The 23,984-nt window shown below is 37.2% G+C and overlaps 2 protein-coding genes across 6 annotated transcripts in view; both read right to left on the reverse strand.

Annotated features, from left to right (window-relative positions):
* LOC306874508 (signal-induced proliferation-associated protein 1-like) overlaps positions 1–3,960 on the reverse strand; it is a 57,505-nt gene extending 53,545 nt beyond the window's left edge. The window contains exon 1 of the mRNA XM_079424618.1: positions 3,849–3,960. The gene's annotated coding sequence lies outside the window, so the exon portion shown is untranslated. The remainder of the gene's footprint in view (positions 1–3,848) is intronic.
* Positions 3,961–7,554: 3,594 nt separating this feature from the next.
* LOC306873364 (RAS guanyl-releasing protein 2-like) overlaps positions 7,555–23,984 on the reverse strand; it is a 31,784-nt gene continuing 15,354 nt past the window's right edge. For 3 of the 5 annotated variants that reach the window (XM_079422606.1, XM_079422603.1, XM_079422604.1), the window contains exons 6-17: positions 23,070–23,220; positions 21,017–21,190; positions 16,441–16,557; positions 16,073–16,354; positions 14,601–14,681; positions 14,262–14,384; positions 13,140–13,255; positions 12,575–12,716; positions 12,130–12,166; positions 10,177–10,335; positions 9,938–10,000; positions 7,555–9,320 (exon numbers count right to left, since the gene is read on the reverse strand). In XM_079422606.1, coding sequence (XP_079278732.1) covers positions 9,942–10,000; positions 10,177–10,335; positions 12,130–12,166; positions 12,575–12,716; positions 13,140–13,255; positions 14,262–14,384; positions 14,601–14,681; positions 16,073–16,354; positions 16,441–16,557; positions 21,017–21,190; positions 23,070–23,220 — 1,441 coding nt within the window. In that variant the 3' untranslated portion in view covers positions 7,555–9,320; positions 9,938–9,941. The remainder of the gene's footprint in view (positions 9,321–9,937; positions 10,001–10,176; positions 10,336–12,129; positions 12,167–12,574; positions 12,717–13,139; positions 13,256–14,261; positions 14,385–14,600; positions 14,682–16,072; positions 16,355–16,440; positions 16,558–21,016; positions 21,191–23,069; positions 23,221–23,984) is intronic. The other 2 variants (XM_079422605.1, XM_079422607.1) reach the window with 1 other exon arrangement.

Here is a 23,984-nt window from a genome sequence, read left to right on the forward strand (position 1 = left end):
ATACGCCGATCCAGAGCATCCCAAACATGCTCAATGGGTGACATGTCTGGTGAGTATACTGGCCATTCAAGAACTGGGATGTTTTCAGCTTCCAGGAATTGTGTAAAGATCCTTGCAACATGGGGCCGTGCATTATCATGCTGCAACATGAGGTGATGGTCATGGATGAATGGCACAACAATGGGCCTCAGGATCTCGTCACGGTATCTCTGTGCATTCATAATGCCATCAATAAAATGCACCTGTGTTCGTTGTCCATAACATACGCCTGCCCATACCATAACCCCACCGCCACCATGGGCCACTCGATCCACAACGTTAACATCAGCAAACCGCTCACTCACACAACGCCATACACGCTGTCTGCATCTGCCATGTACAGTGAAAACCAGGATTCATCCGTGAAGAGAACACCTCTCCAAAGTGCCAGACAACATCGAATGTGAGCACTTGACCACTCAAGTCGGTTACGACGACGGACTGAAGTCAGGTCGAGACCCCGATGAGGACGACGAGCATGCAGATGAGCTTCCCTGAGACGGTTTCTGACAGTTTGTGCAGAAATTCTTTGGTTATGAAAACCGATTGTTTCAGCAGCTGTCCGGGTGGCTGGTCTCAGACGATCTTGGAGGTGAAGATGCTGGATGTGGAGGTCCTGGGCTGGTGTGGTTACACGTGGTCTGCGGTTGTGAGGCCGGTTGAATGTACTGCCAAATTCTCTGAAACGCCTTTGGAGACGGCTTATGGTAGAGAAATGAACATTCAATTCACAGGCAACAGCTCTGGTGGACATTCCTGCAGTCAGCATGCCATTTGCACGCTCTCTCAAAACTTGCGACATCTGTGGAATTGTGCTGTGTGATAAAACTGCACATTTCACACCTGTGCAATAATCATGCTGTCTAATCAGCATCTTGATATGCCGCACATGTGAAGTGGATGGATTATCTCGGCAAAGGAGAAGTACTCACTAACACAGATTTAGACAGATTTGTGAACAATATTTGAGAGAAATAGGCCTTTTGTGTACATAGAAAAAGTCTTAGATCTTTTAGTTCAGCTCATGAAAAATGGGGGCAAAAACAAAAGTGTTGCATTTATAATTTTGTTCAGTGTAGAAATGAAACACACAAATTACCAAATTAAACACACCTGCTCATTCTATAGATCTGTCACTTTGGCATAAAGACACAAACACACAGCTTTTCGCTTCTCGAGACGTTAACTGATGGACTGGAGTGGTGTGGATTATTGTGATGTTTTTATCAGCTGTTTGGACTCTCATTCTGACGGCACCCATTCACTGCAGAGCATCCATTGCTGAGACACTGATGCAATGCTACATTTCTCCAAACCTGATGAAGAAACAAACTCATCTACGACTCTGAAAACTTTCATTTTTGGGTGAACCATTCCTTTAAATCCATGAGCTAAATATTTATATATTAAGGATTTGTAAACATTTTGTACTCATGTAAAGTTCATGTGTAAATGATTCCCACTTTAGACACTGTCAATATGTCAATAGTGTGCATTTTAATGTACATTTAAGTAAATGTATGCTTGGCAGAATCACATTTTACACAAAATACATGCAAATACTCATAAGATCATGTTGTCCAGACAGTGTAGGATATTTTCATGGCCTATCTAGTGATAATGGGATCCGTCTCCCTCTCTAGCTCTAAGGGTATACAGAGCATTAGGACACGCATCTCCATCAACACAGCTTCCCATCATTTGGGTCGAAGCATTTAATATTTAAGTGTGCCATTTTAACATTACACTCTATATTTAGCTTCACTTACATGTTAGAGCAGGTCAGAGGAAGATAAATGGTATTTTCATGTATTCATCCAGTTCATTCATTATAAGAAGTCTCCTCATCCTCCTAACCTCACTGTGCAAAGAAGCTTGTTCATCTTTGCCAAACTGATCATTACATTTTTGTTGAGTTTCAACATTGGTGCACATTTTTGTGCATTTATTAGCTCTTCTTTGATAGTTTTTTCTCACACAGCAGTTGGTGTTCGTGGCATTAAGCTCAGAGCTCCCCACAGACACTCGCAGCACTTTTATTGATTTTTGACTCTTTGCACCTCAGAAATGCTAAGACATACACATACTGATTTTGAGCGCTGTTCTTTATTGCATTATCTTTTGCTTGAGAAATCCTTATATTTCATCAGAAATGATACTGTATGTCTCATGTTTTTATACATGAAGAGATAAGTCTATGTTGTGTTTAAGTATACAATGGCAAAATAATTTCATGTATTTGTATTTATTTGATGTGAAATGTGGTTCTACCACATGCACATTTATGTATGTTTGCACAGACACTAAAGCAATACTGGCATACTGACAACATCTAAACCTTACAGGCGCTCCTATTCTTATTTAATCTATGAATATTTAATTCATGGAATTATTCGGTTGATTCTACTGAATTTAATATCAATGATTGTGTGTTTTCAATCTCTTTCTAAATGTTACATTCTGTGAAATGTTACATTTACATGACTGTTCGAATTCACATCATTTAAAACAAGACTACACTTAAAAACCTGGACATAAATAATATTTCAGTAGTTTTTAATCATTATCGATTGATTGATTGATTCACGCATCATCTCATGTACTACTTTTTTGATAATTTTATAAATTATTGCAATTACACACTTGTCAGCCTGTTACATTTTTCTGTAAACTGTATAATTTTATGTAATGGTTAGGGTTTGGTTTAGAGATATGAGAGATTATCTACATGATGGTATACTGTAACTTAAATTATAGTGACTGTACATTTTTCTGCCAGGTTAAATTTTGATACAATTATATATTATTATATAAGTACTTTTGTTTAGGTTTGGTGATAGGGTTAAAAGATTTATATGAATACTGTATGTTTATATAACGGTAAAAATGTCTATATGATATAAATATTTTACATTTCTATATTTGTACATAATACTTACTACATTTTAGATGCTGTAAGCAGGTCCATACTGATTGCTTCAGCATCTTCCCAAACGTATAAAAATATGTTTTTGTATCTGTAAATGTTATCTATGAATATCTACAATCGATGATTCTGCATATAAAGATGTACTTAAGTGGGTCAAAAAATACGGTGAGCTAATTGCATTTAACAAGGAATTAAGTGTCATAAAACATCACACTCTTTTCACGCTTAAGTATATTCTTTTAAGCATAGTCTTAAAAAAAAGCGAAATGGTACTTTTTTCCCTTTTTTTAAGGAGCATGCAATTGTAGTGTTTCCTAATATACTCTGATATATCTGAAGCAGGTTCAGCCTCTCATAGATTGTTTGAGTAATGACTTTCACCAGAGTCACACCTCAGGCCAAAACCAATGAAATGAACCCAACAAGCGCATGTGTTACTGAGAGGATGAGAAAAGACATCATCACCCCACAGCCGAAACAAATGCATCAAGGTGCAAGACACCGTTGTGCAGTCACGCACATTACCATCAGTTTCACAGGGTCAAGTGTTGCCGTCAAAAGCCATGCAGTCGTACCCTTTGTTGTGCATGCTTATGTAAGATATCTCTGCTCTTCCTATTCTTATTCCACTCCCTCTGTTCTCATCTATTATCAACGTATCCCTAGAGCCTGGAGAGCAACCCTTCCCCCATCCTAAATGAGAGAGAGATTGATAGAGACACTACAGTGCATCTTGCATTTCCCTTGCCACCTTGAACACCAGCAGCAGAAGCAGCAGCGCTTGCGGAAATAAGTTCAGTGCAAATCATCTGTGCAAACTTCACAATCCTCATTTTCATGAATCTACACAAATTCCATAAAATGCGAAAGAAATCCTTACCCTTTTTAAATTGGGTTTTCTTCGCTCATTCCCTCATATTCTTTGTCTCCATGTCCTCTGTCTGTCTTCATCAAGTGCACATCCTCAGCAAAGGTCTGCTGTGGCTCGGTGTGTGTGTGTGTCGGTCTGTATGCGAATGCAAGCCAGCGATGACGTGCAGACGTGTGAAGCTAGCAGAGCACGGTTTCAACCTCAGACATCACTTCCTCTGCTTCACAATGTGTTTCCCTTTACTGTGTTGACACATCCTCTTCTCTGCCTCTCTGTTACTTGTGTCCTCCACACAAACTGCACATGCAAACGCAGAATGGGCTTGTGCACTGAAAAAAATGGGGTTGAAACAATTTTAATTTAGAAATGGCTCAAATTCAAAGTTGGCATTGAATTATACACTGAAATAGTATTCCAGTAATCTTCGAAAAATCATTTTTACAGTGTACAGCAAAATGGGCGGTATGGTCAAGCTTGTGTCAAAAAACCACTGATCTTACCTTCCAGATTTCATCTCAGCGCTACATTAAACACCTTCATCTCTTCTCCTCGTGCCAGCATTTTTGTGATCTCTCTGCTCGCTTTTTGCTTCACCCAAATATATTAATGCAGAAATGCAATCCACCGTTGACAGCTTGCTGTAAGAAGCTCACATCCTGCTGTTTCTACAGGGGCAGGTTGAATTGCTCTGTCTTTTTCTGCCCCTCTAGGATGCAGTCTTTAATACCCATTCACATCAAACTAAAGCCGGCCCCTTCCTCCGCCCCGCAACGCTACTGCTCTCCACCCCCTCCTGTCTTTTCTCTCCTTCACCCTCTTTCTTGGATATCTCTTGCCCTCTGGCTCCTCAGCCTCCTCCTCACTGTAGCTACAGTAATCCTTTTTCTAGCCTAATATAGGGATGATTAGAGAGACTAGATTTGTATGGACTAGAAATAAGGGAGTTTCGCAGCAATTCCATTTTGGTTTTCTTAGTGTGAACAAAATTTCAATCATCTAAAGAATCTTTTTTTCACTTGGAATGGAAAGATTCCATGGATTCTACATGGAACCATCAATTCCAATAAACAACCTTTCATTTTTAAGTGTATATCCAATTCTCAGCATTTTTGTGCTTGCACCATTGGGAAGGGGTGTGTGAATGCATGTACAGTATGTGTGTGTGCATAAGCCTAAACACTCCTGACTACGTCAGCACACACATACACAGTCATTCAGGATGTGATATAATGACTAGGATTGGGAGTGGCTCTCCATTAGATTCAATATTACAGATAGAGGACTCTCCTATGGCTTGGCCATCTGGCAGCAGAATGTGGGGTGACCCTCCCTGATACTAACCCAACACCACGGATGCAGGGGAGGAGTGATTTGTGGGGGTTGGTCGATGTGCTCCACACACACACACACACACACACACACACACACACACACACACATACACACACACACACACACACACACACACAAAGCCTTTTTGTTTGACTCCCAAATGACAATATTACTGAAAGACAGGAAAATATAAATTGGTTCTATTGTTGGCTCAAAATAGCCGATATATCAGAAAGATGTGTTTATTTTTTATAAATTGTGTAAATTAATTCAGAATGCATTTCTTACTGAAACCTTGCAGATGAAGGAACCACAATCAGAGCTCTTCAAAATCATTTAAAATATAATTAAACATATATTACATTAAAAATCCTATTTCAGTTAATTACCAAGGTAACATTTCTATGTTTAAACAGAAGTACTAAAATTATTAAAACTAAAACTGAAAACAAAGTAAAGCTAATAAAGCAAAGCTAAAATTACGATGAAGTATAACCAAACAAGTACAATACATATGTAAATGATACTAAAATAACACTTATGGAACCAGCTAGTCAATTTGATTCTTGATAGAGTTTATTTTTATATTTCACTTGAGTAAGATGGGTTCACAGATAGGTGATACTGGTTCAGGCTTCTTTCTTGACTTGTTTAACCTTCGTTGTGGATGTGGATTAAGGCCACAGAGATAATAAACTAAATAAAAAGGGGACTCTGATTTAATGATTTATATGGTCATCTAGTGGACATTATTGGTACTGTTGCAATTTAGCAGATTTTAAGTGCATGATCGCAAGATGCTCGTGTCCCTAATGCTTCTAAACTGCAGATTTAGTCATTTTTAAGTATTTCTAAAAAGGCAGCTCTTTGTTTTTCTTCATTTGCTTCTATTTTCATTCTACTCTCTTCTCATGAATAAAAACAATTCCCCAATTTAACCTTCTGTATCATTTTCACAGTATTATTAATACATTTTATAAACACTTAGTACAGCCACTCAGTAGTGGTCCTGGTGAAGTTTGTTATACACTATAAAATACACAAAAAAAAAGAAAAAAAGAAAAAGAAAAGAAAGAAAACTAAAAAAACGACAGTCATGCAGAAAAGTGCCTCGTCCTCACTGTGAAGTATGGTGTTGCTTTGATGTTGCATGGCTGTTTTTCTTCCAAAGTCCCTGGACAGCTTTGATAGGATACAAATACAACATATATTAAATCAGCACCTGACTGCCTATGCCATGAAACTCCTCCAGCAGGACAATGATCTAAAGCACACCTCGTGAGAAAAAAAAATGGTTCACCAAGTACAGAATGAGCACACTACAATCCCTGAGGAATGAGCTGAGGAAGAGTAGCTGCTCATTTTGTAAAAAAAAAAAAAAAACATATATCTTGCGAATTTATTCAGTTTTTAAGTAATTTTACTCAATAAACTCTCTGTTTAGTCTGTTTTTGGGAAGGTTACAACTTTGATGTTCAACATATTGATTCAGGAATGCAAACAATTAAAGACAGACATTTAACCTTCATTTGGATGATTTTAAGTTCACTTAGCTTTAAGAAATAGTTGTTTGTATAAGGATTTTTTTTTTTCCTAAAAAAAGAGGTCAATTATCTTTAAAATCTGACATGGGTTTGAAGCTATACAGGCAGGAGATTTTGGAAAAGCAGGTGAAATTCAGCCTTTGGCAAAGGGATTGAGAACAATATCCCCCATTGTGTGCCATCAACAATATGCCTTCCTGGTGCGGAGAAAACAAACCTGAGGGGAGCTGCATATTCAAGATGCGCCATTTCCATTTGAGCCATATCTCATGAGGTCTTTTGCTGTCAAGACAGAAGGCAACATTCAACCGTTTCTCAAGAGACTGCACCACGGTGAAAAAACACAGAATAAATAAATCAACTATTTTTTGACTCACAAAACCCACTGAAGCTGAACGATTGCAATGGAAATGTTATTGATTAATGTTTTCATTTTATCAGAGCCAATGTCACTATTCACTGACATGCATGGTTTTGCAAAAGCTGATGAATTTCAATTTAGGTGTAAATCTAACAGACATATTTTCCCATCTGGGAAGTGTGACCAACGTGAATTGCATAGGAACAAAATGTCACGTTTTCAAATACATTAAGGTAGGCCTATAACAGATTTATCCGTATATTTTGAGGACACCAGTCAAATTGAATCCATTTCTAACAATAGGGGGCGCTACAACTTAAGAAAATCATAATAGTGCAACTATATGGCCTAAGACGTCTGTCAGTTATTTTTCTGACTATATCACAGCTAGATTCTGATTGCAATAGAAATGCATCTATTTTTTAATCCCAAAACAGCCGTGTAAACTGAATTAAGTCATGCTCATGTAGATTTTTTTATATCAATATTTATTGTAACTGACCTGCACATTAAAAAGTTGGTTGCATGAGAAAAATACATTCAATCATCACCAAGAAAAAACTAATCTTTTGTATTACAGAACAAATATATTTCAGTGTGCAATACCACATATTTACTTCAATGGAAAATACATTCTCACTCTAAACACATCTTTGTTTCTCTTTTAGTTAAAAACATTCAACAAACAGCATAGGATATATGAAAAGAACATATCAGTTAATATGCATACAAAACGTGTTACATGCCTAACTGGTTTCCCAGACTAACATGGACAGTTTCTCAGATCATTGGAAGAATTTAGTAAATCACATCTTAACAACATGCATTACATTAAAAAAAGAGAGAGAACAAGGATATTCTCAAATTTGAAACATGAACCTAGTGTTGTGAAACAGATGATGTTTTTGGCATCTCACAACAACAGAGCCAGATTTCTTTTTTTTTAAAAGGGATGTTTAACATCACAGAACCACAAGAACTACTTATAATCATCATAATTAGATTTAATTCTTCCACAAAAGGCCAAGGTAATGTCATTTCCCCATGAAGATGCCATTTTCCTTTTTACGCTTTTATATCGATAAATTTAAAATAAAGTATGTTGTAATAAAGGTGTTGTAAATCATTAAAATCTCCTTTGGTGCATGGAGCCATTTAATCATTTAGATTACATCCAAACCATCATGAGTGTCTGACCCTTTCAATTAACTCAGATTCTTTATCAGTTAGTGTTTAATGCTCAAATATGCAGCTGGTAAAGGCTCTGGACATGTGACCAAAAGCTGATATCTTATTTTCCAGGGTAGTCTACTCATTTGCCAGATGGAAAAAACAACAACAACCAAATAAACAAACTTTGGCCGGCGAATCTTCAGTCATGGTGTGAATTGCTTTACAGAAATTCATTGTTTCATTTCAAAATCTTGTTCAAACATAATATTTGTGGAGTGAAAGGAGAGTGAATAATACTTATTTATATATATATATAGATCAGTGTTTTAGTTTTGTGTTTTTTTACAGTATTCAACACAGATGCATCAGCTATAGCTGGAATATCAACTACTTCTTTTATTGCAGTTAACATCCCTAAAGATACATTCATTTGAAGAAAAAAAAAAAAAAAGTTTGGGATTTTTTTCCCATTTTGATTCAATAAATTCAAAGGCTTAAAGAACATTACAGTTGATTGCATAATATTTTAGATGCAAACACACCTGATCTATGCCACCAGGAGTTTACACTGAAATTCAGCCACAACTGCTTTGGTGACATTAAGCTCCAATTTAGTTGCATTCACAAAAAGATCTTATTACTACAGTGAAAATACTTAAAATAAAAAACTTTTCTGTACCTCAGAACAGAGTCACTGAAAATCCCTCCTTCTCTTCCTTTTTTTATTTATGTAATTGAAATTACAAGGTATTTCAAGCAACCTGGGAACAATGTACACCATAATGATAAATCCTACAAATATGCTTGAGATTTTGAGATATGCATGAGATTACATTCAGACTTCGGCAGGGAAGAGTTGGTTGATCAGTTGCAGCTTCAGTCCAGCAGATAGCAGCATGTCCATGTCTCACCGTGTGTGTCGGGCTGTGATCCCACAGTTCAACCCTAAATCCAGAGCTTTTCTTCCTTCAACATTGTTGTGCTAGGTGTGATTGGAAGAAATTTGCCTCAACACAAGACTCCTTGTTGACATGCTGATCATTTGTGAAGTCAGACAAAAATCTGTACACCCTAATGAAAAATAAATATACTTAAATGTATTTGAAATACATTTATTTAATGCCAGGTATACTACAAATACTTTTTCATATTTATGTACTTAATACAATGCCCTATAATTGTACTTTTAGTGTACTAAACTGGTATACTTAAAGTCTGCTAAATTGGAAAAACTAATTTTGTGCTTAATGCACTTAAACTGTGCCGAAGTAGTGCTACAATTAAAGATATACTTAGTATATTTGGCTTGTGCTAAAGTGGAACAATTCCAAGTACACTTTAAATATCTTGCATTTAAAGACCGATATTATTCAAAGATCGTACAATCCTTATCAAAAGTGACATTAAAACACATTTTAGACTTAATATTAAGAAATGCGCATTGTGCACAAGTAGTACGCCAAATAAAGTGTATTTATAATTCTTATATCAGTAAGTCTCAAGTTATCTGTCAGTAAATATGTTAACAGATTTGAACCATACTTAGTATGAAATAAATGGATTTTAAATATATTACTTTTTTATTATTGCAGTTGATAATATTGATTTAACTGCAGATACAATATAATGTGTAATGTTTTATTTTTCTGAGAAATGTATTTATGTAGTGATGCAGAATGTTGGTTTACCAGTTTAGAGGTGACAGTCAAAAACACCCTGTTCAGCTGCATCTACATCCTCTTCTGTGATGACTGAAGAACAAAGAACAAGCAGAAATAGGCAGACAGTCAGGTAAACACAGGTTCTGCAGTTATGTGATGTGTGTGAGAGGATGTACCTGTGTTCTGCAGTTATGCGATGTATATGTATGTGTGTGTGTGTGTGTGTGTGTGTGTGTGTGTGTGTGTGTGTGTGTGTGAGGATGTACCTGTGTTCTGCAGGTTAGACGGGGCATTGCTGGGCAAAGGAAAGCTGTACGATCTGGACTGCAGTGATGGTGGTGTCTCATGACTGATGCTCTTCGTTCTTTTACGGCATTCGACCGTCAGGCGTCCATGACATGCTTTATGACAGTTCACACCACATACTGAGAGAACGAGAGAGAGAGATGCAGTGTTAGTACTTAGGGTGGTGGACAAAGGTGAAAAGACAGTAAGCAAGCTCTTGTGAAAAAGAAGTGCGCTTAATTGTAGTGCATTTCAAAGTTTAGATCTTAAAAGTATATTTTAAGATAACAGAAAACAAAATAAAAGGCCACTTACTTAAGAGACACTTTTCAAGATGTTTCACACTTAAGTACACATTTAAATCATTATGTTTAATAATCTTTCTCATGTTTTATTTTAACGTGTTTACTAATATACTAAAGCACTTGCATATAATTTTAACTGTGGTGTTTTTTGTTACATTTAAAGTGTACTTAATTGCAATTTCATTGCAAATGTGTATTTACCGATATATTTAAATGCATGATATACAAGTTATTTTATATTACAATATATTTTAGTTTATCATAAATTCTTGTGTCAGTATGTTCAGCAGTACTTTAACCATATTTCAAAGACAATAGAAGTAATTATGAAATGACATACAGTATAAAGATGTACTTAAATCCTACTTAAGTGGGTCAAAAGGCACTCTAATTCAGCAAGTTACATTTAATATAAAATAGATGTATATTAATTGCATTTAATATAAATTTAAACTGTAATACATTTAATTTAATTGCAGTTAAAAAAATAAAGCTTTTTTACATACTCGAGTGATTCGTCAACAAGCCCTAAAATCTCTACAAGTGTGACAAAAGATGCAAAAGATTTTTCTCATTTCTTCCAGATCCTTTATTTTCCCCACTTTACTCATTTCAACACCAGCTATCTTGACCATGTTTCTCTTTTTACTCAGACAAACAGTACGTATAGGTCTCCTCGAAAAACAAACATGGAAATGCTGAGACAGCATCACAGATTACGTCCTAGCCAGGCTTTCCTTTTATTAAAAATAAACTGTGACTTATTGAGAGTATTTTGCTCCATGTGGTATACCTTGCCAAGCTCTTTTTGTCACCACTTAACACCGTATAATGTCATTTACAGTATACTTCAAATATGGTTTAACTTTGAATCTGACACAGCTTCAAGGGGGATAGGGGAGGTTTTAATCTTAGAAAGATGTAAAAGCACCATAAATGTATCATAAAAGCAGTTCATATTACTTGTGCTATACTCCAAGTCATCTAAACATTTTGTGTGAGCAACTGACTGATTTGTTTACTGCAAACCTTGACATCCACCCTAGTTCTCCTTGGCACATGAGTTTAGAGTTGGATAATTTCAATGAATTATCTGATACACTTCACATAACTGGTCTGAATGATTCATTCACTAATCAGACTGATTCGGTTCTTGAGTTCAGCTCACTGATTCATTGATCTGATTGGTGCGGTTTTTGAGTTAACAGCTTAAATATAAGTCTATTTCCCACCCAAAGCCATCACATGACTTCAGAAGTAATATAGGATGCTTTCATGATAATTCGACAGTCCTTTTGAATCCTTTATGAAGCTCGAAAGCTCCAGTGCCCATGCACTGTAATGATCTCTATGCACGATCATTTCCGCATTTAACCTCAGAGGCCACTGCGACTTCTGGTGCATAGGAAATTGTACTGTTGTCTAACACTTCCTCAAGATTTAACTTTGTGATTTATTTTCTTACAATGCGATATTGATACAGTCCACCTTCACACTAAAGTATTTACAGCTTCTGGAACTCATTACTAAAACATTATGGTTTAATATATTATACCAAAATTCTATGTTTTCTATAGTTAATATATAATATACTACAAACATACCAAACGCACACAAACACTCTCTTACCTTTGCATTTGTATCCTTGTTTATAAAAACCCCATATCTTAAAAAAAGAAGAAAATAAGTTATTTTTGAGGAAAAAAGACAGATGCAGAAAGGATGTGGAAAATAGTACGGAGAAGAGGACTAAGATCAAGAGAGAGAAAGAGAATCACAGCAGGTAAACAATAGATGAAAGGGAGAGCACAAACACAACATCAGAGGCCACACACACACACACACACACACACACACACACGCAGGTAGATCTGAAAGTACCACATGCACTCAATGGAAGGGACTGGGGTACAACAAATAATACACAGCTACACACCACACTATGCTATAAATAAACCAGCAGATCAAAGCCTATGTGTTCAGGCTAGAGCTAGTTTCTAAAACTGTCCTTCTCAGAAAACACAAGATGCAAAAACATTATGAATCTATTTCTATATGCTTGCATGAGACTTACAAAGCCAGCGCAGTGTTCGCAGAAGGTGGGTTTCACATACGTGGTCTCAATAAAGGTGTGTATGAAGCCCATCTTACAGTTGAGCAAAGAACTGGCCTTCATGAAGTAATCTATCATCTCCTCTCTGCTGATCTTTCCATCCCTGATAAATGGAGAAAGACAGAACATGAAATGAGAGAGAAAAACAGACAACTCAGAAACAGTCAAGAAGATCCAAACAATGCAAACTGAGTTCATGTGCATATTTCATACAGTTAGTGGGGCACTTCATAACAAATCAACTCCCATGGAAGAGGTGCTTTATGAACATCACAAGGGAAAAGGCCCAGTAACTCATGACATCTGCCTATTGGTTGTAGACTTAGTGGAATACATTGCACGTCTTCTAAAATCTGAGCATGCACTTGCTTACTTTGTAAATGGTTACAGATAAAAATTGAATGAATGAGGATCACACATTACCAGGCAAACATGCATCTAGTTTTGAAATAAAATGGCATTGTTGGAAAAATAAACTATTTTAAATGTGCCCACAACATTTCTCGTTTGGCATCAATACACTTACTGATTTTTATCGAGTTCTCCAAACTTGCTGAGATAAGGGAAGTTATTCCTGATACACTCGAACTCTTCACGTGAGATGAAGCCGTCGCCGTTTGAATCGAAATTCTTGAACACAGACTATGAAAAGAAAACATAAAAAAATGTATCTCCAACAATACATCGTACATGCTGGAAGGAGCTGTAAATGACCATATTGAGCCAGTTCAATTATATAATATACAGTTTCTGTCAGTGTAAACAAATACATACATTTGACCCTGCACTAAGCCCCATTACTAACAAATCCTACATTGGCAACTAAAAACTAGACTTGGCCTGGTTCAAACATAGGAGTAACACTGGAGTCTCAAGATGTGTTTTTCAAAGACTAAGCATCTTAAAATAGCAGTGCTCAGGTTGTGAGATGCTGAAAAAACAGCGAGACATAATGCTACGGCCAAAATATCATAGACAGAATACAAGAACACGTCCTGTGCAAATGTCCACTAAGCAAAATCTACTTTTCAGAGACTGAGTTTGATGGATAATATAGAAATTTCCATCACACATTTCTTTGTCAAGCAAATTACTAGAACGGCATGCATTGTAAAAAAAAAATAATAATAATAAGTTGAGCAAACTTAAAAAGCTTAACGCAACCAGCTTCAGCAGATTTTTGAGGTCTCTCAACTTCTTGTTGCATAAACTTAAAACAACAAGTTGAGAAAACTCAAAAATCTGCTGAAGCTGGTTGCCTTAAGCTTTTTAAGTTTGCTCAACTTATTATTATTTTTATGTTTTTTACAGTGCTGTAAAAAAATCTAAAGTTGAGAGAACTTAAACATTTAAGGCAACCAGCTTCAGCAGATTTTTGAGTTTTCTCAACTTGTTTTAAGTTTATGCAACAAAAAGTTGAGAGACCTCAAAAATCTCCTACAAAATTAAGTTGAGAAAACTCAAAAATCTGCTGAAACTGGTTGCCTTAAACTTTGTTTTTATACAGTGTGGTTAATCAAGGAGTAGGAGGACTGAGTTTGCAGCAGTAAATAAGACCAGTGGGGTTTAGTAAAGGCTCAACTCAAGTGATGCAATGTGTTTGACACAAAAGAGTGACAAAACAAATTGTTTTTTTTTTTTCTCTTACATCCACCATCTTCTCGATATGTTTGCTGATGATAGCAGGATCAGCTTTAGGCTTGACTGACGCTGCCCACTCATCAATCATTGATGGTTGTTTAGGAGCTGGACTGGAGGAGGAGGTTGAGTTCTGATCCACCAATCAAAAAAATAAAGTCACATTATTTCACATATATTTAAATCTAATCTTGTGAGTTGACTTATTACTGTACATTACTGTAAATTATACATTTCTTTATGACCAAACATCTACATTTCTGATTGATGAACATGAATAAATCAATAAAATTAACCAACATTAATAAATATATAAAATTAACCAAATATAACTGGCTGGAAAACTGACCGCTGGTTTTGCAGCTCTGGGTTCCCTCTGTAATGAGAGCTGATAAATCTCTTCTTCTGTGTGGTACTGATCCAGTGACACCTACACATAAGGATTCAAGTCAACACTTTAGAATGGGGAACACTTATTCACTATTAACTACGAATTTTCCCTCAATAAATTCCTAATTTGCTGCTTATTAATAGTTAGTAAGGTAGTTGTTAAGTTTAGGTATTGGGTTAGGGATGTAGAATAAGGCATTAATATGTGCTTAATTATTACTAATAAATGGCTAATATTCTAGTAATATGCATGCTAATAAGCAACTAGTTAAGAAGAATTCATACATTATTATCATTATATCCTATATATACACTATGATTTTTTTGTGTGTGCTTGTGTTTATCATAACTTTTTATTTATTTAAATGGCAAGTCCTTAAAGAGGAAAAAACTATGGAGCCCATTCCCACCACAGGTAGGTAGATAAATAAATAAATAAGCAAGTAAGTAAAATACTGTTATAAACTCACAATTTGCAAGTTATGTCACAATTTAATTTCTCAGAATTGCGAGTTTACGTCTCAAAATTCTGACAATTGTGAGTTTTTATTATGCAATTCTAAAAAAGTCACAGTTACCATTCTAATTTTTCATTCAGTGGCAGAAACAAGCTTCCATAAAAAAAAACTAAAAAAAAAAAAAAAATGGGCTATGAAAGCAAAGTTTAGAGACTCATCAAAAATGTAGTTGCTGTATGCATGTTTGTCCCTGTAGTTTCTGAAATGGTTAGCTTTTGATTAAATTTGCATGATATGTTCACCCAGTGCACCAATTACTGTAATTATTCAGGAGATTCTATGTAGAGTTGTGCACGTTCTGAGGACTAAAAAATATTTAGTTCCATGGCAATGCTATGGCAAAAAAAACAAAGTTGGAATACACGACCATGGTGTAGTTTGTTTAAAGCCTATGTTTAGCTTTTAACCTCTGCATATTGTATTTTGGCCTTAAAAACATGTCAGAATCATGAACTTTTTTTGGTCACAGATCTTATTTTCCAGTATTTGCAGTAATCCAAAAGCCAATGGAAAAATTTGGTAACACTTTATTTTAAGGTGTCTGTTACACGTTACATGTACATACTATTGTAATAACAATACATTATGCATGATTACATGCAAATAATCCTATGCCAAACCCTAATCCTAACCCTAACCATATAGTAAGTACATGTAGTTAATTAATATTACTCAGTACTTACATGTATAATTACACTGTAACAAGGACACCTTAAAATAAAGTGTAACTGAAAATCATTGAGACTTACAGGGTGGCCTACAAACAAATATTTTGACTGCAGCACTCTATGGTGGAAATCAATATATTTTCTCAAACTAGCCAATAATATGAGTTTTTATAAATGGACACCCATTTGATCAGTCAGTTTTATCCTAATCACATTAAGACTATACATAAAACACATTCACTCACTGTAAGTAGATTGAGCAAGTCTGTGTTGGCCTCGATGTTAGGAGGATTGTTTTGCACGAGAGCCAATTCCTGCAGGATGGCATAGAGTTGCTGAGTTTTAGTCAAGTTGACTCGAGTCTTCTGTGGGTCTGTCCAGTCCGCAAGAGCGACATGAACAGCTATCAAGTCCTTGAGGTTAACAGCCAAGATTGGGAATCGGAAACCAGTGCATTCAGCGAATCGGCGACGGTACTGACTATAGTTTCCAAAGGATGTCAGCAGGTCCAGCAAACTGTTAAAGATCTGAAAGAGATATTCAGATGGTACTTGTCTGAAATAATCATGTTGGGTCTGATGTTTATGTGTATGGTGACAGGTGTTGTATGTACCTTATTAGTTTCATTGCTGATGTGTGCCTGTGTCTCCTTCAGCCTAGAGATGGAGCTGTTATTGAGACCCCCGACCACCGCCATCAGCGTGTTGAAATTCTGCAGCTGCAGTAGTTTCTATAGAGCGTGAATTAGTGAGAAAGAGAGGATGAAGTTAGGACAAAATCTCAAAAGGCATGCTATTATGCCCCTTTTTACAAGATGTAATATAAGTCTCTGGTTTCCCCAGACTGTGTCTGTGAAGTTTCAGCTCAAAATACCCCATAGATCATTTATTATATCAGTTTGAAAATGCCTATTTTGAGTGGAAGCAGAAACAGGTTTTCGTGCATGTCTCTTTAAATGCAAATTAGCTGCTGCTCCCTGCTCCGTTTCCAGAATAGAGCTGTGCCTTTACAGCTAGTATCTCAGATACTCTGGCAAAAAAACATCTGTTTGACTTTGACTATTTCAGTTTAAACATCTGATTTAGGGTTTTCTGAGCGGACACATCCGAAGTACGCGCACAGAAAGCAGCTGTCACACGGCATGTGAGTACTAAACTTATTTCTCTTTCATGTCTTATTGCGTTTAAACTTATTGCGTCAAATGACAGCAGCATAATATTTTGTATCTTTACTGCTCTCTGCGCTGTTAATGACTCAAACAATAAAATAAAAGCAGAAAATCATTCACTGCTCTTGATTCAATAACTTCTGTAGCTTTAATAAGAAGACAAATCTTATTTGAATGCTGCTTTTAAATGCTCTAGCGTGAAGATAGACATGGCAGATTGTGTGCGGCTCACTCAAGGCAGGGTCTCTGCTAATACGGCAGTGTCTGTCAACAGTCGTGGGTGGGGCTTGCAAAATGTGACATCATATTTTACAGATTCTAGGAACGGATGCTTATGATTTATGGGGATTAAATAAAAGAGCGGGTGGATTTTTATGATTATGTATTCCTTGGAAGGAATGTGAGCGGACAACGCCATGCTCACCGACCTCAGTGGAGGGTCCTGCATGCTGCGTATCAGCCCTGGACGGCCCAGGGATGGGTATGAGGTTCTGGGAACGGCTGACATGACCTCTGACGGCGGTGTCTGCTCACGATCCTCCCGAGGCGGCGATGCTCGCTCACGGTTCTCCCGGGACAGCGGTGCCTGCTCACGTTCCTCCCGAGGCCGCGGTGCCCGCTAACATTCCTTCCGAGGCGGCAGTGCCCGCTCACGATCCTCTCGAGGCAGCGGTGCCCGTTCACGATCCTCCCGAGGGAGTGGTTCCCGCTCACAGTTCCTGCGAGGCAGCGGTGTCCGCTCACAAAGCTCCCGAGGCGGCGGTGCCCGCTCGCGATCCTCCTGAGACGGCGGTGCCCGCTCACTGTGTTCCCGGGGTGGAAGTGCCCGCTCACGATTTCTCCGAAGTGGCAGTGTCCGCACACAAAGCTCCCGAGATGGCGGTGTCCGCTCACAAAGCACCTGAGGCGGTGGTGTCCGCTCACTATTTCCCAGAGGCGGCAGCACCAGCTCTTGAACTTTGCCCTGTCCCTCCCTGGCCATCTGCCAGAGTCCCGGAGCCTCTCAACCCTCCCTGGCTTAACCCACCCTATCCGTCCTGACCTCCTGCTCTCCCGGTACCATCCTGGCACCCTTGTCTACTTCTGTCTCCAGGCCTTCTTCTGCTACATGGGCCTGGCCTGCCATCCCTCCCCCTGGTCAACCTCCTTTCCACCTCCCTCCTAAACCTTTGGGGTATTTGGTGGAATGTCTGGAAGCCGTTCCTTGGAGGAGGGGTTCTGTCAGGGGTCCGGGCCCTCTGTTTCTCCCTCTCACCACCAGAGGTCGCCATCGCCCATCCTCCCGGACTCCTTTACCTTAACTCCACACACTTGTGCACCTACTCACACACACACAGCTGTTGCCCATCCTGATGGCTATTTATACTCCTTCCCCACGCCTCTCTGGGCTGGATTATTAGTTGTTTATATGTGGACTGATGCAAGCACTAAGTTGCCGTATTTGTGTCATATCCCTGTTTCTGTTTTGAGCCTGTTTTCAGATTCTTATATCTGTGTTTGTTTCCGTTGTGGTTTCTACTTTGTCTGCCTTTTAGTTAATAAAGACCTGCGTTTGGACCCAGACCCCTGTTTACACGGTGTGTTCCCTTACCGCGGGTTTCAGTTTGCACATCATTGTCATTGTGATTTGTGTGGATGCTTTATACCAAATTGAAAAACTCCAATTTGGTACAATCTCAAAGTTCTGTTATGTTAATGAACTTTTGTGTATCAATAGTTAGAGCTGCAAATGATTTTCAAAGAAACAGCATTAACGCATTCAATAAATGTAAAAAGGCTGAAATAGCATTTTCTCGTAAAACAAAATCCAATAATCTTTATTTACAACATTGTAAAATCATTTTTCGCAGCGTCGGATTGATGTATAAGTGCAGTGCAGTGAAGTGACATATACTCGGAATTAGTGCTCTGCATTTAACCCATCCAACATGCACACACACAGCAGTGAACACACACACACCGTGAACACACACCCGGAGCAGTGGGCAGCCATTTATGCTGCGGCGCCCGGGGAGCAGTTGGGGGTTCGGTGCTTTGCTCAAGGGCACCTCAGTCGTGGTATTGAGGGTCGAGAGAGCACTGGACATTCACTACCCCCACCTACAATCCCTGCCGGCCGGAGACTTGAACCCGCAACCTTTGGATTACGAGTCCAACTCTCTAACCATTAGGCCACGACTTCCCCTAGCACCAAATGTGTGTGCCTAGCATAAATGTGTGTGCCTGACGAGTAGATGGGATTTGAGAGGATCACACTAATTTTGGGGTCTTGACTCATGGTTTCTGTCAATTTGGTGTTTGAACCCTTAATAAAAATAAAAATTAGTGCAAACATTTGGTGCTAGGCCCCTAAATATGCCTCTAGCCTGCTTTTAGGAGATGGATGGAGAGAGGAAAGTATTTTAAAGAAAAAGACAAATACATTTGAAAACAAATCGGGCAGGAAACCTTGTGAAAGAGAAGGGAAAGATCAGAAAGATATAAAGCAGCAGTCAAAGTGATATTTTGGAAGAGGAAGAGCTCAGGGGCCCATAAGAAGGAAGAGAACAAGGGATCATCAGGAGGAACAAGAGCAGGGGGTGATGGAGCCCCACTGCGCTTCTGAAAAATTCAAAGAGAAGAAAAGTCACATGGATCTAGCTGTCATTGTACTAAAGGTCTACACCCGGAATCTATGTTTTGTAGGTCTTTGGTTTTACATTTTTCCCAGATGGATTTTTGCACCACAATGGAATTCACAGACCAAGCACTTACAAGCCCAAATGTGCCAATACGTTCTGTACCTAAATAAGCTAAAAAATCTGATTAACAGCAGGGTCCCAATTTATATCAAAGGGATATTTAAATTTTACATTTATTCACCCTCAAGTCAAACCTGTGAGTTTCTTTCTTCTGTTGAACATAAAAGAAGATATTTTGAAGAATGTTGGTAACCTAACAGCTGACAGTAGCCATTGACTTTCATAGTATTTTCCCCCTACTATGGAAATCAATGGGGACCAACAAATGTTTGGTTCTTCAAAATATCTAATGTTGTGTTCAACAGAAGAAAGAAACTCATACAGGTTTGGAACGACATAAATTATGACTGAATTATCATTTTTGGGTGTTTATGTGCTTACATTAAAATTAATCATTTAACACATTCATTACACTGTGTACATACATGTTTTACATTGTACACTGAAACAAAACTGGTGTACAAACAATTTTCACTCAGAAATTGATAGTAAAGTTCACAATTAATTACAAAGAAAAACAACATTGAATTAAACATGAAATTTTAAAGACTGAAATATTATTTTTGGGGGAAAATTGTACTCTAATAATCTTTATTTACAACTCTTTTTTTTAACGGTGTACATGCCTTTACAGTTTTGTTTTTCAACTGCTTACAAAATATTTACTTGTCACACAATTTCTGAAAGCTGATACACAAACAGCAGAAGCACACCAAATCTGCAAAACCATACACTAATTCTCAGCCTTTGACTCTCAATTTAATAAAACCCTTTTGGCAAACACAACACACAATTCTCCACATAACACACACAAATCTAACAGGAATTAATATTATGGCAAAGGTGTTTGCAAATGTTTTCTTTTGAGATGTGTTTGTGATATTTTGAATGCAGTGCTTCATTTAGCAAGAGATGTGAGGCATTTTGTGTGAGCAATTATTGAATTTGTGTGTAAAAGTTTTGAACACAATGTTTTGAAAATGTGTGTAAGTAGTTGAAAACACTGTAAAAACAATTGCATGTAGTCACATATATAACTACATCTGCAATTAATTTCTGAAATTACTTTTATAATTACACTGTTGACATTACACTTTATCCCATCCTTAAACCTACTCATACCATGAAACCTGTCCCTAACCTTACCTGTAGCCCACCTCAATTGTGGCAAAAGTGCAATAACATAAGTACAAATGTACCAAACAATTATTTTTTTTATTTTTTTTGATAGACATACATAGACGCCTGATATAAAGTAGGACCAAGTTAGAGTTCCTGACCTGTGCAACCTGTAAGAAGTGTGCGATCACAGCAGCTCTCTGCGGCGCGGTGGGTTTACTCAGAACCATCAGCTGAATCCACTGTGAGACGCTGTTAAAGAGCGTAATAAACCTCTCCAGGATGGGGTTATCTACTGTACAGCCATGCATCACAAAGCTGTGGTAATCCTGAAACTGAAACACATATTAAACAGATGGTAATTAAACAGACTGCATTTAAGAAATAACTTCATAATGACTTTATCACAGATAACAAAAATATGTTGTAAGAACAATTTGCTAGCATTCCCATTAAGTTACCATCAAGACATTTCTGAATGCTCTCTAAAATAAAAAAATTATTTTTGAACCCTCAGGTGTTATTCACATGGCGGTTAAAAATTACAGGATTTTTAAATAAATTAAATAAAATGAATGTACTATATTTTGGTTTGATGTTTTTTATTTAATGTTTTGTATTTTTAGGGGATTTTATTATATTTATGGAATAGTTATGATATATTTATTACCTGTTAACCACTTTTTGAGCATAGATCATGTAACATCTGCTTATGATCCTTGATGGTCGTTGGGACTTTATGTCTTAAGAGACCCCTTTTAGCCTTTTGAAATTTGCATATAATTCACAGACCTGGCCCCACATTCTACCTTCATATGGGTGCTAAATTGCCAATGGTTGTCCCCCCCACTGTCAAAAAATTGCTAAACAGATCGACTATCTGTTCTGTCCATCTAACTTAAAACACAATCCAAAGAGAACTAGATGACCGTCGGTACCAGGCCTGGCTGACCAGTGGACTACCCCCACGATTACAAGACACATAACACACACACATAGAGACATTGTCTTTATTTAGACCATAATTAATTAGTTATAAATGTATATGGTATATGCATGTGTTGTTTGTATGTTTCTTTATCATATTAGCCTAGTTAAGCTCTAAACACTCATATTCAGGTGTATGAATGAATCTCTGGTTTAATATCTTTTAGATGTCTCTTTCTTGATATCAAAATGATCTGCTCTTTATTGTACACTATGTAATCGTGAAATGCATCATACTGTTTTTATTGTACTGTAGGAAAAATTACACCGATTCTCCAGACCGGTCATAAAACATGCAAATGAGGTGTCAAGTGGGACAAAGAAACACTTTCCCACTGAAACTATGTGCCTTGTTATTGGTCAAACTAACCAAAATGGCAGGATTTACCCATCAGCTAAGCACAACCTGTTAAGAACCATTAGAGAATCACATCACCTTAATTAAAAGGGGTCGAAGCCTAGAAGCGCATCTAAATAGTTAACAAGCGGTTACTTGCATTGGTTTTTGTTGGTGCTGAGTAAAGTGTCCTGGTGCATGTATAATGCATAGATTATTGATGAATTCCTCTCTCTCTCTATATATCTCTCTCCATGCCTTCCTTGCGTTGGCATCTATGTTTAATGCATCTATGTTTGTGTCTAGTTCAATGTTGCATGTTCCCCTGTAGTGTAGTTTAATAAACATCCATATGTATTCATGCTTGGTTGTCTGTCTGCTGCTCACAGAACGAGGTCACTTTAACGTTCTGGTTTTGTTACATGCTCTGTGAGCAATGGATCAGTAAGGAAATTACTTTTCGTGGCCAGAGAAATCATTTTCTCTTATGTATCAAATTTGAGGTTGATATCTCAAAAAATGAGTTTTCAGTAAGATTTTTTTTGGGCACAGTACCAAACGCTTGCACTAGATGAAATTCTTGCTTCCCATTCATATCCAATGCAAACAAAACAAGTGTGACTATTTTTTTCAGGGCCATTTAACCTTTTCAAATCATCCCAATCATCGTCCATGTTTCATACCATTCCAATGAAGTAAAAAATTATACAAAACCATAAAAAAACATTAAAAATGTCCAAACAACACCCAGAGGGTTAAATGCACCCAGACACTTTCAGCACTTTTAGATTTTAATTAGGACATTATTTGGTCTATTTCTATCTCTTATGAAGACAATTAGAGCACTTTCATCCCAACAATGATAGCAAAACCCGTACTCACAAACGTACCATTATCTTGCAGAAGGATTTGTACTCCAGATAGGTCAGATGTTCAGCAAGCTCACAGGGGTCCAGGTGATCAAACAAAAGAGACATTTTTCTCTTTTTTGCCATTGATGGCACTCTTTGGGTAACCTGTCGTTTCCATTTATACGAGGGCCTGCAGTGGAAAAACATGTTATTTCAGATAGGACTAATGTTGTTATTCTTGGCAGTTGTCTAACATGCTGAAATCTGACAGTGCTGCGTAAAGACGTCCCTCATGACATGAAAAAAAAATCAACTCAACCTCATTTTATCTGAACTTATTGTTGCAAACTTGTGGTTTTGGTTTCGATACATTTGAAAATGCAGAAGTGTAAATAAGATTTGATAGCTACATTCTTCAAAAAATAAAGGTCATTTTTGGCATACATGGTTCTATGAAGAGTCTTTAACATCCATGGAATCTTATCATTCCACAAAAGGTTCTTTATACACCCTTAAACAAATAAAAGTTCCAAAAGGGGGTTTTCACAGTGATGCCATAGAAGAACCATTTGGGGTTTTTAAAAGAACCATTTTTTCTTAGTGTGAAGAACATTTTAATGATCTGAAAAACCTTTTTCCACTACACAAGAAAAAAATGATTCATTGAATTTACTATTTTTTTAAGTGGTTGCAATCAATTTATTTTAGCTACATTTAAATAAATTTAGTCGACTAACTTTCAACGTGTTTTTTTTTATTTTTTTTATGTAGCTAAAATAAATTGCAACCACTTACCTTAAAAAATGTAGTATAATTGTATTATAATGTGCAATGGAAAGGCTCCATGGATGTTAAAGGTTCTTCGTGGAACCCTAGATGCCAATAAAAAATATACATGTTTTGAACAGCTGTCACGGTGCACACACGAGGGAGGAACCAGGAACACGCAGACGA

The sequence above is a fragment of the Barbus barbus genome (assembly GCF_936440315.1).
Source record: "Barbus barbus genome assembly, chromosome: 1".
In the NCBI taxonomy this organism is placed as follows: domain Eukaryota; kingdom Metazoa; phylum Chordata; class Actinopteri; order Cypriniformes; family Cyprinidae; genus Barbus; species Barbus barbus.